This window comes from Leptinotarsa decemlineata, unplaced genomic scaffold, assembly GCF_025532065.1.
Source record: "Leptinotarsa decemlineata unplaced genomic scaffold, Ldec_3_MD MMD2_P_RNA_scaffold_2, whole genome shotgun sequence".
NCBI classification, from domain to species: domain Eukaryota; kingdom Metazoa; phylum Arthropoda; class Insecta; order Coleoptera; family Chrysomelidae; genus Leptinotarsa; species Leptinotarsa decemlineata.
The window spans coordinates 13,291,379-13,311,743 of NW_027412529.1; the positions used below are offsets into that span (position 1 = coordinate 13,291,379).

A 20,365-nucleotide genomic window follows, 5' to 3' on the forward strand; every position below is an offset into this window, starting at 1 on the left:
TTAGGGATATTCATTACAAGTTCACTGAGGAATATGTTATGAACATCCATTTCATGTCTGAATATATTCCTACCTGAATTGAATATCTACAGGATATCCAGTGTTGTCTGGCTAGCAGTGGTATTCTTCTAGGTATTACTGCCTTGTGACCAACTTGTTTTTTTATAGTTTGAATTAACTATACTCGGTCATTTCTTACTTTCTCAGGCGGTGTTTTCCTAACATACATAACATGGCAAAAATTGAAAAAAAACATCACTCAAGATAATTTTGAGTCGGTGGTTAAAGATTTGAAAAGGTTCTGCAAGAACCAGCTTTTACATTTAATTCATTATGAAATTGATTGATATATTGGTTTACTGCTTGCTTGGTACTGCATGGTGCACAACTTTTCATGTATTCTTATGTACTTGACATGCATATACATATATTATCGTATTCAAGTAGAATTGTGAATATTTCTTTTCTGTATATAATTTCGAAATAAAGTATCTCCCATCGAAAGCATTTTTATGTTGTCTTTATACAGTATTCAAAGCATTCTTGACTGTCATTTCAGTGCCGTTGCTTGCTGATTATCTGACTGAAATGTATTTATGATAACGTGGAAAATCCATTAATTGAACAAATATGAACTTCGTCTCTGCCAATATATCATAGCGTTTTGGAAAAATGAAATTGAGCTCTCCAAAATTAATGTGTTTGAAAAGAAATCTTTTGTATTTTTCATTTCTTTATCATTAGACAAAAAATGCGGGAAACTTCCCGCAAACTACAATAACTCTTCAGCAAGATATGTAGATCTTTCACAGAAGTTTCTTTCAGATACCAACTTCAAGAAAAAACTATTTCGAAATAACTACTTTCACATGAACGTTGAATTACTTGGAAAGCACTATTTGCAATTTAATTTGTACAGCTATCACCCTTATGAATGCTACACATGATATAGGCAAGAGTATTGACAAAAAATATCACATAGAAGGAATAATATCATCCTCAATGGTATACTTCGAAGTTTTGGGACAAGTACAAAATGAAGCACTCATTTCTTTCATAACAGTATGATTTTGAGTCTCCGAAATGGTAAAAAGTAATTTTTGTGTAATTTAATGTTCTTCCAGTTTGTATTTGAAAAAAGTGCTTATTAGCCTAATTCGCACTATAATGTTCCAACTATATTGACTGTCTTATACAACACCATGGAACTCCCTGGAAGCCGGTGGAACAACTCTTCAATAGATGCAGCGTTCCAAAAATTTAGAGAGACACAAGTGGGGCTGAACGCCACCTTGACCAGATCACAGTCGGTCGGAGAAGACAAGCATAGTCTTCAGTTATTTTTTGGAAGATAATTTACAACATCTTTTGAAAAAGTATAAAATATTTTTAAGAGTTATTAAAAATACAATTCACTTCCCTAATGTATTAACCACCGTGAATAGCTGAAAAGTAGAACTGGAACCTCTGTCTGTCTGGGACTTGATTTGAATCTTATTGTTCATCTCCCGCTGACGCTAACTTGGTTGTTAGAAGGACCGTCGAGAAGAGAGTTGCAGTTTTGTTCGAGAATAATTTGAATGAAGGTACTATCCTTTTTGACGAAATTGAACTATGCTGGCACCTCTGAGAAAAATGCTTCTACTCCTTTTTACTCCTGTATGATATTGAAATTTTATTTAAAGAAAAAACAAGCGGAAGCTCAGCAAAGTAAAGCAGAGTTTTAATTTTCGTTTCATTTGCAGGTTGCCTCCTGTTATGATATTTAATGGTATTTCTCTCATTCAGGATTTTTTTAACAAATGAACCTCATTTTAAGATATTCCAATTATGTCATAGAGAAAGTATAGTATTCTACTTGTCATTACTCGCTTGAACGATTTGCAAGGTTCGCCTTCGAGTCGTGTCGACAAACTTCATTCTCACAAGTAATGGCCACATTTCTTGAATTAATGACACATAATCAGTTTCCACTGAAAAATTTCAAGTATAAAATCATTCTTAATTGTCTTCAATTTGATCCTGGTATTTACATGTGTTACTTTGCACTAGAATTGTATGTTCAGCTCTGTTGAATATATTATATCTTTATAATTATATACCGAATGAATATATGAGATTGAAACAATTTTATCAACCTCTGAACAAAGGCAAAAAATTGGATTGGATAACGTAAAGCCTCTAAAACATTTTCGAAGACATTTATCCATGAAGAACAGTTATTGTTGTTATATTTATCATGTGGCTCAGGCTCCTTCTAAAAATTACAAAAACACATTTTGAGTGACAGGAAAAGAAGGCTGAATTAATAAGTTGGGTCTATTTGTTGTTTTTCAGTGTCAGATCTGTCCAAACAAAAAGTACATGTTTATTCATCACCCTTCTTTCAAATTATTGAAGGAACATTTTGAATGACCAAAAAGAAGGCAACATTTCTTATATTATATAAATATGACAACAGTGCATCCATTTTTGTTTTTTCATTGATTTTGAAACGCCCAAAAAGCCCTTGTATAAATGACATTTACTATCAAAATCTATTATAAGTTTCTTGAAAATATAAAATTTTGAAAAAATCACTTTTGGATGGTCATATCTCCGAAAGTAGACCGGAGCGCCTCGTTTGACTTTAGATTCGTGATCGGCAGATAAAAATTTGTGAGTCTAAAACATTTTTTCAATAAAAGGTAAGTATCCAAATAATTACCCCACTTTTTGCTGTACTACTAATATTTTCGACAGAGGTCGCGTCGGAATGGTTAATACATTTCTCTCTGGTTTCAGTGTTCTATGGTTGACTGCACATCATAAATGTCAGACAGTGACTATTATTAATTATTTAGTTTATGGTATTATCTTATAGGCTAACTTATTACAGATTACGGGGTTGTATTCATTGTGCTATTATTTTATCAGTTGACTGGTAGATTTAGTAGTTGGACACATTTTTTTGTCAGTTTATTGAGTTTTCAGTTTTTTAACAGTGGGTAATTTGATTTTGAAATAAATCAATAATGGTACTGAAATTTTACTATGACTTTATATCACAACCTTGCAGATCTTTATATATACTTTTAAAATTAACGAATACACCTTTTCAAGCATATCCTGTTAATTTACTCAAAGGTTTGTATGTTGGTGTTGGTGGATTCATTTCATATTACTCCTAAATTTGTATATTCAATAGAAGCTTTTTCATTTGCTCATTGAATATTATATAAAACAATTCGTTCAGGTCAGTCTCAAATTACCTACACTGTAGGTTAATGGACTGACACCTATCAGAAAACAACTACTACCCTGGCTAATACCACGAAGGCTGTTGGATTATATCCAACAGGTGTGGGTGACACCTGTGTGTTCTAGACATCAATTCCGGCAGTTGTATCGTCAACAGCATATGCAGGAATACCTTCAGTGAAGAATCCTCCAGTGACGCCAGTCGGATATAATCCAAAGCATTTCGTGGTATTAGCCAAGGGAGTAGTTGTTTTCTGATAGGTGTCAGTTCATTAACCTACAGTGTAGGTAATTTGAAACTGGCCTGAATGAATTTTTCTTCTAGATAATTTGATTTACAGCCAGTCTTCAAGTATGTCCACTCAATTTGTGAAATATTAAATAAAACTTCTTTTGTGTAGAAAACCGAATATTGCATTTTCATTCTATTCGAAAAATAATTTCTACTTTCCCATTTTGAAAATCTAATTTCATATCAGTGAAAATGTATATCATGAAATTAGTATCACACAAGTTTTTTCACAAATTGTGGATGAATTAACTTCATACCAAATGCTACAGTACTACAATTTAATTTACAGTACCGCCATTACTCGTATAATTATTTCAGGAGAGCAATTGTCCGAGGATTTCAAAGAGAAATGTTCGAAATTTCAGAAAGTACCTGTTATTCATGATGGAAATTTCAGACTGACGGAAAGGTAAGGTACCTTGATACAAGTTTTTATTGACCTTCTCTATATATCTAACTATAAAAAACATTAATATTCGTGGCTTAATACCCTAGGCCTTTTGAAATAATTACTTTTTATGTTGAGAATGAAAATTGAAACCATTGTGATTCTAAAGATATTTTTCATGATTTGCGTTTTCAGGATCACAACATTAAACAATGCCAGGCTATTTCTATATTTGTTCAACAAACAATAATACCTTATCTTCATTCCATCAACCTTCAAATATCCTCTGTATTTGTATCTGTATATCTCTAAATTCAAAATATACAGGGGATAACGAAATAATTGAAAACCAACTGTTAATTGAACTTACCTTCAAGTGCAGTTGTGGTTCAGTGAAATACAGTGTTGCCAACCCAATAAGGTTGTTTTGCGCGAGGTTGTCAAAAATGCGCAAAATTTGTTACGAGAAACGTGAAATACAAACTCATATAAAAATGGGCGCAAACTTGAATCAAAACTCGAAGAAACCTCTGAAATGAAATTTTGCGAAATATAGCTTAATGAATAAATTGATAGAAATGAACGAATACATCAAATGATCGTGGGGTGTAAGCTTCCTCGCTTGATATCTAACAGAGTATTTGCTCTTTTCGGCTTGACGCATCGTTTTTGATAATGTTTTCCGCAGTTGCAGGCGAAACGTCATGCACGAAAACCTGCAGCCTACAGTTTATGAGTTTGAAAACAGTAAATGATCTGTTGGATCGAAAGGTATTTGTTATATTTTTTTGTCTTTTTTTTTTCGAAGGCGCAGTAAGGCAATTTTTTTGAAAAAAAAATATATACTAGGTACAGATTAAAAATCCGCCATAGCCAGTAAGCGCAACAAATGCTCAGAGACAAAAAACGTGCAAACTTTGCGTATTTTGCAACTTGTTGGCAACACTGATTTTTCATTTTCAGCTCATCTAATTTCTCATTATCAAGGTGGTTTTGGTAAATTCGTTTTGCAGGGTGCAAAATGTAAAGAAAATGCACAAAAACTGAAAACGGCAAGTAATGTGCAAAGATGATGAAAATGCGCAGGTTTCGAGCATTTTGCGCTTTATTGGTAACACTGGTGATGCTGCCACAGATCTAAAGCAGAAAGCATAGCAATAAATAAGTAGTTGAAAACTTTACCGATGTGGGGCTACTATTTCCAACAATCAGTCAGCAGCTGATTCATACAGTGGAAATTGAAACATACTAGGTAATATCTATTTGAAAAATCAAAGACTGATTCAAAAATTCTCATTATAGTAAAAACACCATTAATTCCTTATAATACACAATGTAATTAATTAAAAAAAATTGCCATCTCCAAAAACATATATCTGTTTCTGTTTAAAATCCGTTTATCCGTTAATGTGTAACCATTATCATAAGGAGTATATTTATTTATGTACATTTATATGTATATTCATATATAAAATCAAAATTATCCATACTTGACAACTGGTCGGTGATAATGTTGTTTTCTTTATCGATTTTCCTCTTCATTCTTCACTTTCACTTCCTCCAAATAAAAAATATCAAAATTATACCAATTTTTGACATATTTTCCATTTTTCGTGTATAAAAAATATTTTTTCAAAAGTAGTTAAATGTAAAATCGTTACGCGCAAATCTTCTTCAAATTACTGTAAATAACGAGATCAATGTAGGTGAATGAGATTTTAATAATAAATTATTGATATTACTTACCGTAGGTTGCGCTGGACTGGCCCTATTCTCTAAGCCCAGATATATTCGGCATGCACGCCAGTATCACCAGCCAATGACTACTGCCCACACCGTGGGATAAGTGATAATGTGTCCTGACAAGACGCAATGAGCCAAGAATGACAGACTACTGATTTTGTCTGGCCAAGATTTCTGCCATAGGGCAGCACGCAGGCATAATCATGAGATTCGCGAGCAGAGAGGGCGCCAATTGCACCAATGACTCCAATAATTAGAGTGGTCTGTTTAGAGTCTGTGGAGTTCAAGAAGATAATCTTGATATTCTATTCTGTTTTTCTGTTCATTTCGGACGATATTCGTTTCACCCGGAGCTAAAAACTCGATGACGAATATCGTCTTGTTCTGTTAATCGAAAAAAAACAACATCAGACATGTTAGCTACTTCTCATTCCTTACAACGGATTCAATATCTTCTGGAGGGTAGGGCAACATCAGTGTCTGGTCAATACAGTTAACGTGACGTAGGTGATAATAAGGCATTATCAGAGCCCTACACCTATCACGAACCTTTATAGTTACCTATCTCGCGACTGCGGCAAACTGAGATGTTGGAGACACCATCTCGGCAGGACATAATGTACCCCTTAGTTAGCGACTTCACCCCACTCGACCTGATTATTGAAGCGAAAGTTGGTTGGTAAAGCAAGATCGCAGGAGTGCAATGATCTCTGAGGTTTATATATGGGACTTTTGGCTGAACAGGTTCAAACTCAGTTACAGAATTGTCAGTCAAAACCAAACCAGCTACTCCGACCACTGCCTCCAATATCTGTTCTCACAAAATCGCGGACTATGCAGACAGAGGGTTCCGAACTTCTGATGATTCCATCCATTACCATTATGTCCACGGCCTTCTTGTTGTCGGGGGAAGTACAACCGTGGAACGTACTATTTGGGATAAAAACTCCTATGTAGATGCAGTTCCTCTCGAGTCCATTTCACTACCCCAAAGAAATAAAATCGGAATGGCAAGCAAATTTGTGGCAACAACTTTGTTCTTCCCCGACAGTTCCTATTCATCACAAACAAACAAAGGTTTTCTCTTTGAAATATTAATTTAGATAAAAGCAACAACAAAAATACTGATACATATTTGGGGAGTTGAATACTATTTTGTTACTTGCGATATTGAAACAATTAGCTTTGTATTTTACCAGGATATTATCAGTTCCAATATTTTGGGAAACGTGAGTCAGTATTTTAATATTGTTATTGAATATCTTGAACTTTCATTTTTTAAACAAATATTGACTCTTATTAGTCACTTGTTATTACATTGCAAAAAAGGAGTCAAAATTACAAGTTGAAAGGCAGTAAAACGAAATTAGGTTGCATTTTTACTTGTACTGTCATGTTCTTACTTTTTTTCAGCGTTAGCATCTTGAGATATCTTGCAAGGGAATACTCAATAGATGACCACTGGTATCCAAAAGAAAGTAAAGAGCAAGCTAGAATTGATGAATTTTTGGAATGGCAGCATTTGAATCTCAGACTAAACTGTCTTACATTTTTTCGAACAACGGTAAATATACTATTCGGTAATTTGACAGCGTTAAAAAAATTAATTTCGATCAATCAACCTTACAATTCAGTATCATTTTATCAGGGCGAGTAGAAAAATATTATCGCATATCAATTTTTTTGGGCTACTTTTGATAAGTCAATAATAATTGTTGAATTTATACAATAAGTTTTCGGATCATCTCCACTTATTTGAACTAAGTTTTCTGATGATTTTTTTCTCAAACTCTGTGTATTGTTCACTATAAATGTAATTAACTACAAAGTGCGGAAATTTTATATTATATCCAGCAGTGACAGTACTGAAGATGATACAAAAACGTTTAGAACGAGGTCGTCCCATTCTGCGTTTTTTATATCACTATTAACATTACTTCAACTTTTATGGATTTGTATTCTAAACATTTTATCACTTTTTTCTCTTAGTGGATACTTCCTCTGAAAACAGGAGTGCACCCCACAGAAGAGAAAGTTTCAGGAGATAAAAAAGCTCTCTTGAAAAGTCTTACAGATTTTGATCAGCTGTTTTTGGGAGATGGTCTTTTCATTCATGGTAACCAAATATCATATTCGGATATCCATGCTGCATGTGAAATAGAACAACCAAGTGAGTATGTTTAACTACTGAATGTTAAAGAATATAAAAAATACAAAGGTATTTTTATTATTTATTGTGATCAAAGAATGTAAACTTTCACGGCCAGAGATATATAGAGCGGCGATAGAAATTCTAAAACAGGGAAAATTTCAATAGAAAAGAAGAGGGAATTAATAAAATCTGACTACCTGTCCTCACAGGTACAAAAACAAAGTTAGGTAATCCAATAATTAAGAAAAACTAAGTCAAGCCCACTAATAATAATATACAACCAGAGTCAAATACAAGCATCCTATTTACCGCTTTTGAAACATGACTTTGATAATGTCTACAGCAGTAGTAGACGAAACTTCAGGCATAAAAACCTGCAGATCACGGCAAAAAACCCGGGAAATAGTATTCACACACATATATGATCTTATACCAGACAGAGCTGTTTTAATACATTATAGATCTCGGAAATGGTGCTGACCGAGTTATAGATGCAAGTTTTGTCCTCAACAAGACTATCTACGACTAGGAAAAGGTTATGAAATCTCTCCTCGCAAAGGGGGCACTTGTGGTATCGACAGAAAACAAACCAAAGATGAATGAAATTCCCAAACTCTGTCCATTGCAAAAACAAACTTTGACATCGATCGACAAGTAAGATTAATTTCCTGCCTTTCACTTAAGCTGTCACTTTCCTCTGATAATAATCTCTTTCTGTACTTATGGATTCAACCTATTCTAGTTCACAAATTGTTTTGACTTATAATAAATATACCAAAAATGCATATACAATAGCTTTCACTTTCATATCTTAACACATTTTTGAACATATCATTCTGATTCCTAGAACTCTACCGGTCCAGTTTCATAATAGTGGTCATGTGCCCTACTTTTTTTTTAATTTGTAATCTGGACTTCAGATAGTATATAAGGCAAACTTCGTTGAAAACCGAAAAATTGAAGGATCATCTTTTATTTTCAACCCATACTCTCTCTCGCAAACTCCTTGAAATAAATCCCCTCATGCGAGGATAGGTATCAGTATTCCAAGAATTAAATACCTTTTCGCCTGGCTATTTTTTATGTATATATACTGTCATATCGATACGATTATTGACATAAACTGTAATATGCTAGTTATGTAGTTTAGAATGGGTTTCGAGATGAAATAAATGTGGGAAAAGTATAAAAATGGCAAAGTAGGCAAATTTTGTATGATAATTACGTTTACACGACTATATAACATCCAATGTTACAACAACCGGAGTTTTGCCAGCAGAATACATTTGACTAACTTCGTGAATGAGATCAATCTTATTTTACTTATAATATAGAAAATTTTGAGGAAATACTTTTGCGGTGGCGGTAATACTTTCTTTCTGGAACCATATTATGTCGACATTTATAACACCAAATATGCAGGGGAAAAATCTGAAAAATGTATTACAGAAATTCTTCGTTTTTTAAAACGAAACGAAATTGTTCTATATCTTCATGAATTTACTTTTTTCTTCCAGTTTGTATCTATAGGTAACTTCTATGCATGATCTACACATCTCTGTAAAATGTTTATTTTGAACGTAATTGCTTTCTTCCTTTCTTCGAGAGTTTGTTTCTCAATTTTTTTGTATTGAGATGGAGAAGTAGAGAGCAAAAAATCTTTTTTTCCCAAAAACTAGTCCCTCATCAAAATATAACCCTTTCATTTTACCTTTTAATGTTCTGAAACGTTTGCATATTGTTGTAAATCATTCCCGGAAAAAAAATTAGGCCGGCCGCCTATGGTCATCGTAAATCAATTGTGACGTGGCCAAGATCTCGCTCAACTTGACTCGCGCTTCGAGATTGTTCTAGATGCCGCGTCGCTACGATACACTTCTAGCGAATTCTCTATCGGCTTTGAGATTACTACACATAAACACCACCCACACCCAGATCTAAAAGTCTAGTGGACAGTGCGGTACGGAGTGATATAATAAGGCGATAGTCATTTGAATATAAGTTTGTAGTCTCAGTTGAATTGTTTGGTTGTATTATCAGTGAAATAAAGTTCAGTTTAATTCTACAGTGTAATCAATTATAGGCAAATCCGCAAGAAAAACATAGTAATATGTTTGGCAGTTTTCAAATAACCATTTCTTGCATAGAAAATGTTTGATTACCTAAATCTTTGCCGTTTTAGTTTCATCCACGACTTACCTTGTTTTTAATAAATCAAAAAGTAAGTGAGGCCCTATCCCAACGGTCAGCAATAAGCGGACCGCGGTCCGTTTACGGACCACGAAAGGTTGAACCTCGGACCGCCAAATATTGTAATGTGTTGTATACCAAGTATAAATTTATACGCAGATAAGGTATACTATGAAATAATGAACTTAATTAAAAACTGAAAAGTTTTTAAAAAATATAAAATTAATATGTGATCTGATATGTGACAAAGTGTGTCTGGTTTTCGTCGCAAGCTGGATATCTTTGAAAAAGATATTGCAAGACAATAATTTACTCATTGAATAGAACTGGCCGATACTTGATTTAAACCCATATTAAAACTCATTAATACAGTGTATTATATGATTTTCATTTAATAAATGCTTAACGCTTTCTCAAGCGTTAAGCATTTATTAACGCTTGAGAAAGTTATTGTATAGCTAAACACTTGTTGCGGTTTTTGTAAAACCCTTTGTAGTGAAAACGAACTTGCTACAAGATTCCAAGACATTGCAAAGATGGGCAAGCTATCTCCTTTTCTTAAATCGCCATTTGAAAATGATGTAGCAGCAGAATGGACAGATGTGGCTACCAAGTTGTTTGAACTGTCAAAGTCATCACTTCAAATAGAGATAATTGATTTGCAAGAAGATGTGTCTTTGCAAATGTATAAAACGGTATCCACTGAATAATTTTATACCAAACATGTCCCAGAAAAATATGGAAATTGCAAGAAACACTATGTTTAGCTCGACATACATATGTGAAACATCTTTCTAAAAGATAAATTGAAAAAAAACCAAATCGTTCGAGTTTAACAGACGCCCACCTAGAAGACACCCTTCGTTCCTCTCGTAAACCAAACTATTAAAAACTGACTTAAGACCGTCGGTGTAGTTTCTCACATTAATTTTAGGCCTTGTTTTATAGTTCAGAATTAGATTTGAAACCAAAATAATACATATGTAGCACTTATTATACTTATTATCAGTGTTTTTTTCTGGACCTCATTAAAAAATTTCCGCAGTATCCGGACCCCACCTAAAACTACTTATCGATCCCTGCCCTATCCTATCTTTATCTTTAGCTATCATTCCTCGACACTAGAGAATTTTCAAGTCAACTAAATTATTATACCGTTTGAAGCTTGTATTTACACGACTCAATAAATCCTCTTTCCAAAGATTGAGCGTTATTGAATCGGTTTGATAACATTCAACGGAAACGGTGTTCAAGCAGATTAACGTTGGTTTTTTTAACATCAGTTGTTGGAAATACTCCTTTGAGATGTCGTGTGAACATGGTCAATATTATTTAGTGCATTTTATATTTTTACGGTTTTTGTATCACTGTGTCAATAAAATATACAGGAAGATTTCGAATGAGTTTTATAGATATTCGATATATTTTTAATGTACTTATTTCGAATGATCATTGAACGGATTTTGAATACATAAATATCATTGATTGTATTTGGATATATTTTCCAGATATTTAGAATATATGAAATATCATTATTATATAGTATTCAATTGACAATATGTTATACTTGATAATCAATATTTTTTTCTATCGATTTCTGACATTTTATTATCTTATTCTCTTAGAGTTTGGTGGATATGATCCGAGGGAAGATTATCCAAGAATAAAAAGTTGGCTTGACAATGTAGAAAAGGCGTGCAACCCTTATTACGCTGAAGCACACGAGTTTCTCAATAAAGTGGCAAAGGAAAATGAGGACACGTAGATTAGAAATGGATAAAGTTGAAATTGAAAGTGGTGAAATTTTCTCGTGGACAAAGGTGATGACAAATATTCGAATAGTATATACTTCATTTTAAATTTTTTATTCATACAAAAGTATACAAAAATTATAAAAATTTTTATAGTAAATTTCAATAAATTAAATGTTTAAACTACATATTCAGGTATAAATACACTCATATTAAGTAGATATTTTTACATTTACAAGTAATTCTTTAAAATTTATCTAATGCCTATAGTATCAATTGTTATTATTATTTCAATAAAAAATAATAAAACAGGATTTCAGTTGGCGAGTTGTTTAGTTATTTCGGTAGTCTTAGGATGACGAATTTGGAGAAGATAGGTAGTTTAAGCAACTTTAAATCAGAAAAATGTACAATGTTACGTTATTTAATTTGAAATCCGAATCCGGGGAGCCTTTGCTGTTATTTTGTTATTGCATATATTTGCAAAAAGAATCAGTTCTAATTACCCGGCATCAACACATTTCATTTCTTTGCCAAATATTTTTATATCCAAATAACGTAGATGTTTGAAAAGGTGTCAAAACAATTTTCTCATAAACATACAGATACAGATATTGTAGTAACATACAAAAATAATATCTGTCGTTTTTATTTCAAGTTGCAAACATATTTTCTCCCAATTCATCATCTCTTCGTGGGGTACATATTTTTCATGGGTAAAATAGTTCTTTCTTTTAAAAAACGTAGATTATTAAAGGTTCCTTCTGTAAGAAGAGATTTCAAAACCTAACACTGTCTTTCATATATTTCTTTTCAGGAAATGGTTCAAGTGACTGATAACTGTATCCAAAAGTATTACACATTAATTTTCTCTCCAATTTTGAATACAATTTAAAAAAAATTAATGAATATCAATACTCTGAAATCTCTAGAGAGAAATATCCCTAAAAAAGACCGGTGATGAGTCCTAGGATTGATAGAAATCTTAAAATTTATATTTCGTTCTAGATTTTGAAAATGGTCCTGAAAAAATAATAGAAAATATGCCAATATGCCAAATATTCTGAAGTGGTTGTGTACGAACTTTCAATTATCAAACCCATGACCAGCGGCATATATATTTTCATAATACGTATTATTATTCCCTACATGCATTACAGGTCTTTATCATCAAAATAATTTACTGAAGTTGAAAAGATAAAAAGTTCAATTCAGCTGTATGTATATACAGGGTCATCCATCGAAAACTTTCCTCCAAACTTTACAGGGTGGAAAAAAATTTTATCAGCAAAATCCAAAACACGCCGTATTTTTCTGAAGGGAACAACTTTTGAAGTAAAAAGCATAGGAGCGTCGAAAATTTGGAGAATGGCATCCTCTCTGATTTAAAATTTCGCTCTTACGAGCAAAAGTTGTTCCTTTCCGAAACAAACGTGTTTTTGGATTTCACCTACAAGTTCTTTTCCACTCTGTGATGCCTTGCGGTACATTTTCGATAGGCTACCTGATGTTTTTGGTGACATGATATGTTTTTGTTAGGCTCCTGCTGAGTCCACATTCAATATATATGCCACTGGCCACTGCATATGACTGCAAAAACCAAAAGAGAACAACACGAAAACCTACGAGTACACGTAACATGAAGCACACATACGCATTATGTGTATGTCTGTATGTACGTACATACATACATGCAGACACACAAAAAAGTTTTCGTTACCAACATGAACAAACACTTGCAATTTATCTGGGGTTTGTAATCTTTCATTCCTTAGAAACGTGCAACTTTTCAACTTATCATTATCCCAATTAGGCAACTGGATATCTTGTCTAGTGGTCACTCACTGCATAATATTAAGTTCTTTTTATCAATATATATTTGAATAACACGGAGGAAATCCGATTCTTTTCTTCCACACAGCGTCTAATCTAAAAATAAATTAAATTGACAACAAAGTGAAAAAAGTAAAGCAAATAGCAAAATAAAATGCACAAAAAAAGAAACCTACACAAACTAAAACCTAAACTTCAGCCGTCAGAATATTAAGCTTGAAAGAATTGGAAGATATTTTCAAGAAAATTTGGAAATTGAGTTTGAACAGTTTTGGAGAGCGAATCCTTGAAAATCAATAAGAAATGTAAAGTATGGTCAGCAAAGTTTTTTATTGATATTATTCAAAATTGATATTCTGGTGGTTACAACTTTGTGTTATGTTCTGAGGTATTTTTTAATAATTTCGAGGAAAACAATAATATACAAATCAATTTACAACAAGTTCAGCTAACAAAATAACTAAACATGAACAAAAGCTGTAGCGTTAAATTTCTCTTTTATTATGCAAAAACATTACCGACAGGTTATTTTGCAACATGCAATAATTTTGGATATGCGTTCATTTATATTACCTAGTATTGATGTTGAGAAAAATATGTTTTGGAGATAGCTACACTTCAGTGATGGTAAGTGTTGTGGATACTGCCAACAAATAATTCTTTTTTATACAAAATATTACAATTAGTATATTACGACGAGAAAAATATAAACAAAAAAGAACTTCACAGAAACGTATTATTTATCGAGCCTCCTGTATTCTCATAATTCCAATACAGAATATCAAAGTGAATTTTTGATTCATAACCTAAAAAATATAACTGAAATTTCGTTAGCGAGATGACTAGTATTTAATACCAAATTAGTTAACTTCTAGTGACAAAAAATTCAAGGGACGAATTCTTACAGTGTATTATGTAAAGATATCTGTAGAATTATATAAAATCTTGAATAGTTTGTTTTCTATGATGTTTTGGCCTCTATTTCGAACTCTGCTCACGTCATCAGATCCAGTTGAAATTCAAGTTTTTATTAACGAAACTAACGTGTCCATAACTTTTATATTCTGAACTGCCATTTTCCAACCAAGAAAATGTAACAACAATATACTAATGGCTTTTTCCATATTTTTTAGAAACATTATAAGGTAGGTACACCTGTGTAAATATATTCAAGAAGCAAGTGGAACCCACGCTTAATTTGTCTAAACTATTATGTAAAATATTCCGTCATTTGCTCTACGCCAAATCGAATGAATGGATTCCAGAAGGCAATAATGTTTTCATTTTGCAACTCTAATATATCTGTGGAAAGTTTCTAACCATACTCTTATATGCGTTGGTTCTCTTTTAAGGAGAACGAAGGAAAAAATGAAGGCGCATCTACTACAGATAGGGCTGCATTGCCTGCTGCCGCAATCGAGAAAAAATCCATAAGAATCATCAATATCCAAAGTAAACACGCCAGTGGATGCAACCGCAACCGTGGAAGAACATCCACCAGAACCGCCGTTATCCGGAGGAGATATATAGAAGAAGAATATTATAGAATTGAAGATAACAAAATTTGAGCTAGTCGAATTGAACCTGAAGTAGGTACCAAATTTCATCTACTACTGCGACAGTCATCATCAGGGATATGTGCGTTGACTGTGAGGATGAAGGTTATATCTTGAAGTCTCAGCAGCGACTAACACTCCAAGTTCCATTCGATCAAGGCTTACCAGCCAAACCTTATAATTCTCATAATATAATAAAAGTTTTGAAGAATTGTTTTTACAACAAGAAATTTCAAAAACTTTAACTTTGAGAAAGGAAATATGTAGAGTGAATACCTCAAAACATGGTAGTAAAGGTCTAACAAACCAAAAAAAGAAAATTACAGAAGGCGAAGTAAATAACGAAACCTTACTACATTTGAGGGAGATGCAGAATCAAAACAGAGGATGAAGATGGTAGCAAAGGGATATGGGAGAAGAAAGCAAGAAAAATGAGACTATTAGTTGGAGAGAACAGCGGTGACCATACTAGTCTTGAAGATATTGAAAGCAGTTCAAGCGGCTATATTCAATATGGGAAAGGAATTCTGTTAGAAATTAATTAACTGCTAGATCTGTCGAAAATAAATATAAGTGATTGATTGGTTGTTGAGTTCGATCCGAAGAAACATATTAAAATGTACATATCTCAACTTACCCGTGCCTAAAATATATCCAGCCAACAAAGAACTATCCCAAACAAAGATAGATGCGTGATTAAAGCATGATCACCAAGCACATCTGCATCTATTGGGTAAAATAAACAAGCCTCCTCAAGCTGGCTAATCAGATTCAACTGCAATCGGCTGGCGGAATTTATTATTACACTGTCGGAGTGGTCAGTTACGTTTTAACGCCTGTGGTGTGTACAAGTTTGAAATTTTTAAAATGTCAAGAATTAATACGGCTGGATAAACTGTTACACATACAAAAAAAGTCCTATACCCAGCCGCATATTGTTAAAAAAAATAAAAATAAAATGTCGGTCCTTCCTTAGTGCGACTCTGTACAAGCAGCCTTGTCTGGAAGATCACGTGCACTATGCATGATAATGTTTTTTACAGAAGGACAGAGTATAGAAGTCAAATTTTGTAAAGAATTGGCAGAAACTCCATATTTCATTGGCCTTATGTTGAAGATGAAAGCATTATCAACGAATGTGAACTTTTCATGCCTACCATGGATAGGAGAAGAAGAATAGTGTTCAGTGTTATATTAGACTTTTGTAATGTCGGTTGAATTATGGTTTTAGTTTTTGAATCAATCTTTTCCGCACTGTAAGCATTTCCACTCACCTGAGCGAATTGTATTTTTCTTTAAGTGTCATGAATTCTACTTGCTCACTCACCCTGGGTGAGTGTAACCTAATGACTTTAAAAATAAAAAAAAATCATAGCACAAAATAATGGAAACAAGTTTGGCTTGGAACTTGATCCACCCGTAAAGTGAAGTTTCTATCGTCACTTTGCCAAAGACGACAGTGGAAGGAGTTAAGATTTTATTTTTAACACTTTTGTAGACATTAGATTAGATTGCCGAGGAGCTAGCCCATGACCCGCTTCACTGCGAACTTTTCAGACTATTGTGATGCTCCTTGGTTGTTTGAGCCCATTGCCTAGCTTGATCTCTTTGATGAGATTCCATAGCCTTGACACTGACCCCTTCATATAACTGGCAGCCTCTGGTTTCTCTTCCTCGCATCTTGCGTGTCTCAGCCTTGCTATCGCTTCGCATTCACAGAGCATATGCAGTGCGGTTTCTTCCTCTTCTTGACAGAACCTGCATTGGGGTTCTTCTGTTAGACCCATGTTGCTCATATGTTTCCTGAGTCGGCTAGGCCGATGTATACATGAATAACATACATTTTTTTTCTTTGAAATACTCCATGATTTACGATTTTTGTTCACATTAGTCGCATGCTTCAACTGTTATTAAAACGTGAAAAGTGAAGCACGTTGTTGAAGTTTTAGTGTACAAAATAATATGGAATCTGCAGTACCAGACGTTTCGTCTGCTACCGCGGTAATCAAACTTTGAGTACTTGATTTTGCAAAAAATGTTTTTTCAACATCTACAAACAGCAGTACTTACTGGAGTTCTTGAAGTATTGTTAGGTATACTATTCTGCTGTCTATTTTGAAATTTTAATGTCATCATGTTTACCTTCTCATTCAATTCGATCTTTTGACGTGTGCTGAGTATTACAAACTAAAAACACTAATTCGACATGTTCCTGATTGATTATTATTCTCAACTGGGTAATACCAGTTTCTGACTACTTTTAGGCGCATTGCTTTGCCCCAATAGATTATTGACATACTGATTAAAAAGATATTTCATACTGTCAGTGTTGTGAAAAGTTAAAAATGTTTGAAAGGAAATCGGCGGGTGATTGTTAATAATTTGGTATCCAGTAACGAATTTATAAAAGTGTGAAAAATCCTTCGGAGAGTACTTTAGCGCATTCGTAACTTCCTTCACGTAAAGTACTGGTTCAGCGATAAAATCTTCTCTTGAAAAATCGGGGTCCTCCGATAATCTTATGACTTCATTTTGTTCCAAACCTCCTAAATACGTATCGAGATTATTATTTCGTTCTATACGACACTCGGCTTTCAGAAAGTTCGAAGTATCGGTGTTACAATTGACATTTTGTATAAACTGCGCCAACTGGTTTTCATCGAAGTACCTAATAAAAGTTGTCGTTTCTCGGATATAGCGCAATTTTCCTCTGGGTATTTTATCGTAGAGCGATTTTTTTATTCTGTACCACTTCGAGTTCACTTTGATTTCTACCAGGTCCTGTTCGGGCATAACCTTAGGTATGTAGTCACTACCAACGCTGCTTATGGTTTCCACCGACTGTCTTCTGCTTCTGCTGCGGTTTTGTTCGAAATCAAAAAAGCCCCTCCTTTGCTCATCGGATAACCAAGCTTGCCAGTTCATTCCAGGTTTGCAGTGAGCAGCAGGTGAAGAAATAGAAACAACGGGAGATTGAGCTATCACTGGAGATGTGACCTCTACATGGGGTGAAGGGCCCATTTCTCGCGGTGATCTGTAACCATGAGATACTTTAGAGTGAGGGACTTTTTTCTGTGGAAAATCCGGAGAGGTTTTGTTCAATTTGGTCGCTTCTGTCATCGATTCTACAGCTGGTATCGGCCTTGCATGGGTGTAAGTTATGACCGGTCTATGGCCCATCGGATCCGTAGGAATGGCTTCTGTTATGCGGTTTGACTCCATAATCGTGCTGGCATCTTTCATGCGACCATAATTTTTCAAAGATTCAACTGGTCGAACGGGCTCGTCGTCCGAGGAAATGTCCTCGATGACCGGCATATGTCTAACTGACGTTGTGGAGCGTGAATTTGTTTCACTTTCGGCTTCAGAAACGGTAACAATATCGTCTGCTTTATTTTCCAGATCGATAAAGTTTTGATTCAAATCCCTACCTTGAGGGTCGCCGTTATTCGTCTGTGAAATAGTATCTTCATCATCTACAATCATAATTTCTTTCGAGGGAGTGTCTTTTTTTAATTTTTTCTCACTTTGTTCGAGCGATTTGTTGGATTCAGTGCCTGCGCGTTCCCCCAATTTCTGTATCTGCATATCTGAAACATTAACATATTTTTTTATATGTAACGTACACGAACGAACTGAAATTGTCGTAAATTAACCAGTGGTTTTGAAAAAAAGTACTATTGAAGTACTTTTGAAAGTACTGTACAGAAAATATACTGCTATGGATTTTAACTTCGATTCTCAGAAGATTCAACTCTTCAAACTGAATTATACAAATGAACTTCAATATCACACACGAATCATTGATATCAATCGTATTGAATCAGTGAAATTGTTTCTTTATCATTTCCCGAAGGAATTTTTTGTTTAAAGTTTGTTTAATAATGCTCCCTTATATGAATCGGGATGTTCTTCACAATTTAAAAATAATGATATGAAATGACCCCAACAAATTCCTCATCATAATACTCGTATGCGGTCTGTTACGTAAACAGCAATTGCCATAAACACCCATTCGTAACACTGCTCCTTTCTTGAAAATATTCCAATCCTGATGAATCATTATTTTGAACCTTTTCAAACCACTTAATATTGAACGAGAGTTATCTATTGGCATTACGCATGAATTTTCCCGTTTCCTGAACACCAGTTTATTGAATGACCCAAGAAACGGTATTAGTTAAATTGATGGATGTAGACTATGTGGCAGATCATCATGAAGAATGAAAAATAAAACTTTGGATGTTTTCATACCACTTCAATTTGTAACTATGGTTACTGCAGTTTCGTCCTTTAAGGACATTTTCAAAGTTTATTGTATTCATTTGAAAATGTTCTTATAGGAAGAAACTGCAGTAACGACATATACAGTGTGTCAATTTTAAAACTGACAATGGGCTATATCTCACGAACGAAAGCTGATATCGAAAAATGCTTGAAACCGTTTTTAAGATAGTAAAGGGGGACTAAAGTGACATGAAAGAGAACTCACCCCCATCAACCTCCTAGGCCCCACCCACCAAAACACAAAAAGTTTGAATTGCAAATCCCTACTTGTGATACATCATTGAGAAGACTATAAAAAATTCTATCCAATGGTATAAATGATAATTGTACAGGATGAAGCAATAATTGTGAAACTTTGGCTCAAATGGAATATCTAATGAGGTTTTTGTTGAATTGTAAATTTATTAAAAATGTCAATTAAGTGAATGTTCAAAGTGGGTTCCGTTGTTTTGTGAACAATAATACAGCCTATTTTCAAATTCTGCTCGAACTTTGGCAAATGTTGTTCTGGTAATGGCGCGACATGCTTGCGTAATTCTTTCTCGCAATTCCCCAAGTGACCCAGGTTGAGTTTTATAAACAACTGACTTGAGGTGACCCCACAGAAAAAAGTCAGGTGGCGCCAAGTCTGGTGACCTCGGTGGCCATTCAATGGGACCTCTCCTTCCAATCCATTTGTTCGAATAATTAGTATCCAACCAGTGCCTAACTGGAGCTGCAGAGTGAGGAGGTGCTCCATCTTGTTGGAAGTTCAGCAAATCTTCGTCTACAGCTAGGTTGCCTTGGTCGTCCCTTTGGTTCTCTAATTTATGCACAATTAAAGGTTCGATGGTGTTTTCCAGCATATCGAGATAAGTGTCGCCACTTAAACTGCCTTGTATGAACAAGGGACCAATTATAGCATCGCCTAATATTCCTGCCCAAACATTCAGC

The 20,365-nt window shown here is 34.1% G+C and overlaps 2 protein-coding genes across 9 annotated transcripts in view; one reads left to right on the forward strand and one right to left on the reverse strand.

The window, feature by feature from the left end:
* Positions 1 to 2,791: 2,791 nt before the first annotated feature.
* GstT3 (Glutathione S transferase T3) lies at positions 2,792 to 12,080 on the forward strand. The gene is made up of 5 exons (XM_023162762.2): positions 2,792 to 3,126; positions 3,851 to 3,941; positions 7,077 to 7,227; positions 7,653 to 7,833; positions 11,631 to 12,080. The coding sequence occupies exons 1-5, from the start codon at positions 3,015 to 3,017 to the stop codon at positions 11,768 to 11,770; spliced, it is 675 nt and encodes a 224-aa protein (XP_023018530.2). The 5' UTR covers positions 2,792 to 3,014; the 3' UTR covers positions 11,771 to 12,080.
* An 835-nt stretch (positions 12,081 to 12,915) lies between these two features.
* LOC111507460 (uncharacterized) overlaps positions 12,916 to 20,365 on the reverse strand; it is a 97,876-nt gene continuing 90,426 nt past the window's right edge. For 6 of the 8 annotated variants that reach the window (XM_074183815.1, XM_023162761.2, XM_023162759.2 and 3 more), the window contains one exon: positions 12,916 to 18,735. In XM_074183815.1, the coding sequence (XP_074039916.1) occupies positions 17,375 to 18,735 (1,361 nt within the window). In that variant the 3' untranslated portion in view covers positions 12,916 to 17,374. The remainder of the gene's footprint in view (positions 18,736 to 20,365) is intronic. The other 2 variants (XR_012467647.1, XM_074183845.1) reach the window with 2 other exon arrangements.